We start from the raw sequence: 2,934 nt of genomic DNA, 5'->3' as shown, positions 1-2,934 counted from the left end.
GGGGCGGGCTGCTGGGTCCCTGACACCCCTCCCCCGCCTCAACAGGCACCCAGGAGGGCGTGCGGATCACTCTTGACTGTGCCCAGGCGGCCTTCATCTCCTACGACAAGATGGTCATCTCCCTCAAGGGCGGAGAGATGTGAGTCCCCCTTCAGGGAGCCCTGTACCCCCAGTTTCGTCGTCCCATCCGCCCCCACCCTGGGAGCCTTGCCCAGCTCAGCGTCCCCCTCCCACAGCTACGTGCTGACCCTCATCACCGATGGGATGCGCAGCGTCCGTGCCTTCCACTTCGACAAGGCCGCCGCCAGCGTGCTCACCAGCAGTGTGAGTGGGCGCTGCGGGCAGGCTTGGGTCTGGGTCTGGGTCTGGGTCCAGCCCCCCTCACCACTGCCCCGCCCCCTCTCTCAGATGGTCACCATGGAGCCTGGGTACCTGTTCCTTGGCTCTCGCCTGGGCAACTCCCTCCTTCTCAAGTACACGGAGAAGCTGCAGGAGGCCCCGGCCAGTGCTGTCCGGGAGGCTGCTGACAAGGTGGGTGCCGGGGGTGTCTGTGGGGACTCTGCCCCTGTGCAGGGTGTCCCCAGGGCTGCTCACCGCCCTCCTGCCTCACAGGAAGAGCCTTTGTCAAAGAAGAAGCGAGTGGACTCCACAGTGGGCTGGTCAGGTGAGGGGTGAGAGGGCAGGGGGCAGGGCCGGTGCTGGGGCCAGAGAACAGGGCATCTCAGAGCTCCGTGTGCCGCAGGTGGCCAGTCCGGGCCGCAGGACGAGGTGGACGAGATCGAGGTGTACGGCAGCGAGGCCCAGTCGGGCACACAACTGGCCACTTACTCCTTTGAGGTGAGGTTGTGCCCAGAAGGGGCCCCACCCTGGCGGGCCCACCCGCCTGACCACTGCTCTGCCCTCAGGTGTGTGACAGCATCCTCAACATTGGACCCTGTGCCAATGCGGCCATGGGCGAGCCCGCCTTCCTGTCTGAAGAGGTGCCCGGTTTGGGAAGGCGGGTGGGGGCGGTGTGCAGGTGGGCGGGTGGCTTGCCTGGGGGCCCTGTCCTCACCTCGGCCCCTACAGTTTCAGAACAGCCCCGAGCCGGACCTGGAGATCGTGATGTGCTCTGGCTACGGCAAGAACGGGGCCCTGTCCGTGCTGCAGGTGTGTGGGGGGCAGGCCAGGGTGGGGCCTCCTGGGGACCTGGGTGGACAGTTGCACCCCATTGTCTTTCCAGAAGAGCATCCGGCCCCAGGTGGTGACGACCTTTGAACTTCCTGGCTGCTATGACATGTGGACAGTGGTTGCCCCTGTGCGCAAGGAGCAGGTGCGTGCACCCCAGGCTGCAAGAAGGCCCGTGGGGCGATGACCGGTGCTGCCTCTATGAGGACGAGGAGGCTGAGGCAGGCCCTGCTGTGCAGGTCCCAGCAGATGCGTCAGAACGTGCTCTGGCTCGGCTGTGGGGCTGGGTGGTGAGGTGTGTGCTCTGCCTGCTCTCCCGTCACAGGAGGAGACCCCTCAGGGCGAGGGCGCGGAGCAGGAGCCCAGCACCCCTGACACAGAGGACGACGGGCGGAGACACGGGTTCCTGATTCTGAGCCGGGAGGACTCCACCATGGTGAGGGGCCTGGCAAAGGGGTGCTGGGGTGGGGCCCCCTGCCAGGGGTGTGCCTCACCACCGTTGCCCACAGATCCTGCAGACTGGGCAGGAGATCATGGAGCTGGACACCAGTGGCTTTGCCACACAGGGTCCCACAGTCTTTGCCGGCAACATCGGCGACAATCGCTACATCGTGCAAGTGTCACCGCTCGGCATCCGCCTGCTGGAAGGAGGTGGGCCTGGCCGGTGGGCAGGTGGGCCGGCGAGCGGGGGCAGGGTGTACTGACTGGCCTGTGTCTGCAGTGAACCAGCTGCACTTCATCCCTGTGGACCTGGGCTCCCCCATCGTGCAGTGCGCCGTGGCTGACCCCTACGTGGTCATCATGAGCTCCGAGGGCCACGTCACCATGTTCCTGCTCAAGAGCGACTCCTATGGGGGCCGCCACCACCGCCTGGCTCTGCACAAGCCGCCGCTGCACCATGTAGGCCCCTTCACCCCCGGACCCCTTGTCCCCAACCGCTATCCCCGCCCCTCCTGGACCACTGAGCCCCCTCCCCCCACAGCAGTCCAAGGTCATCGCCATGTGTGTGTACCGTGACGTCAGTGGCATGTTCACCACCGAGAGCCGCCTGGGCGGGGCCCGCGATGAGCTTGGGGGGCGCAGCGGCTCCGAGGCAGAGGGCCCAGGCTCAGAGACCAGGTGTGTGGGGGGGCTGGGGTCCTCGGGGCTGGGGTCCCCGGGGCAGGCCACCCCTGATACACGCATGTGCTCCCCAGCCCCACAGTGGATGACGAGGAGGAGATGCTGTACGGGGACTCGGGCTCCCTCTTCAGCCCCTGCAAGGAGGAGGCGCGCAGGAGCAGCCAGCCTCCCACCGACCGGGACCCCACCCCCTTCCGGGCTGAGCCCACACACTGGTGCCTGCTGGTGCGGGAGAACGGAACCATGGAGGTGGGTGGCGCCCTGTGCCCACGCAGCCGCCCCTCCCCATCCTGCCTCCACTAAGCACCCGTCCCCTCAGATCTACCAGCTCCCTGACTGGCGGCTGGTGTTCCTGGTGAAGAACTTCCCGGTGGGGCAGCGGGTGCTGGTGGACAGCTCGTTCGGCCAGCCCGTGGCGCTCGGGAGTCGCCAGAGCCGGCCCTACCTGCTGGTGAGCACAGGCAGGGCCCCCGGCCCCCATCCTGGGCCTGCGCTGTCCAGGCCCCTGATGACCCGACACCATCCCCAGGTGCATGTGGACCAAGAGCTACTCATCTACGAGGCCTTTGCCCACGACTCGCAGCTCGGCCAGGGAAACCTCAAAGTTCGCTTCAAGAAGGTGCGGGGGTGGCCGGGGGGCACTGG

At 67.1% G+C, this 2,934-nt stretch overlaps 1 protein-coding gene across 1 annotated transcript in view; it reads left to right on the top strand.

Moving 5' to 3' along the window:
- Positions 1–2,934, top strand: part of CPSF1 (cleavage and polyadenylation specific factor 1, 160kDa) — a 21,064-nt gene that overhangs the window by 5,254 nt on the left and 12,876 nt on the right. The window contains exons 5-19 of the mRNA XM_014538699.1: positions 46–139; positions 237–324; positions 409–531; positions 613–664; positions 743–837; positions 906–980; positions 1,069–1,149; positions 1,223–1,312; positions 1,493–1,603; positions 1,677–1,818; positions 1,889–2,067; positions 2,150–2,286; positions 2,364–2,538; positions 2,609–2,740; positions 2,819–2,908. Of these exons, the coding sequence (XP_014394185.1) occupies positions 46–139; positions 237–324; positions 409–531; positions 613–664; positions 743–837; positions 906–980; positions 1,069–1,149; positions 1,223–1,312; positions 1,493–1,603; positions 1,677–1,818; positions 1,889–2,067; positions 2,150–2,286; positions 2,364–2,538; positions 2,609–2,740; positions 2,819–2,908 (1,664 nt within the window). The remainder of the gene's footprint in view (positions 1–45; positions 140–236; positions 325–408; positions 532–612; positions 665–742; positions 838–905; positions 981–1,068; positions 1,150–1,222; positions 1,313–1,492; positions 1,604–1,676; positions 1,819–1,888; positions 2,068–2,149; positions 2,287–2,363; positions 2,539–2,608; positions 2,741–2,818; positions 2,909–2,934) is intronic.

Source organism: Myotis brandtii, unplaced genomic scaffold, assembly GCF_000412655.1.
Source record: "Myotis brandtii unplaced genomic scaffold, ASM41265v1 scaffold1956, whole genome shotgun sequence".
Classification (NCBI taxonomy): Eukaryota; Metazoa; Chordata; class Mammalia; order Chiroptera; family Vespertilionidae; genus Myotis; species Myotis brandtii.
Note: the sequence above shows the minus strand (reverse complement) of the source record. Positions and strands in the feature narration are given on the sequence as shown.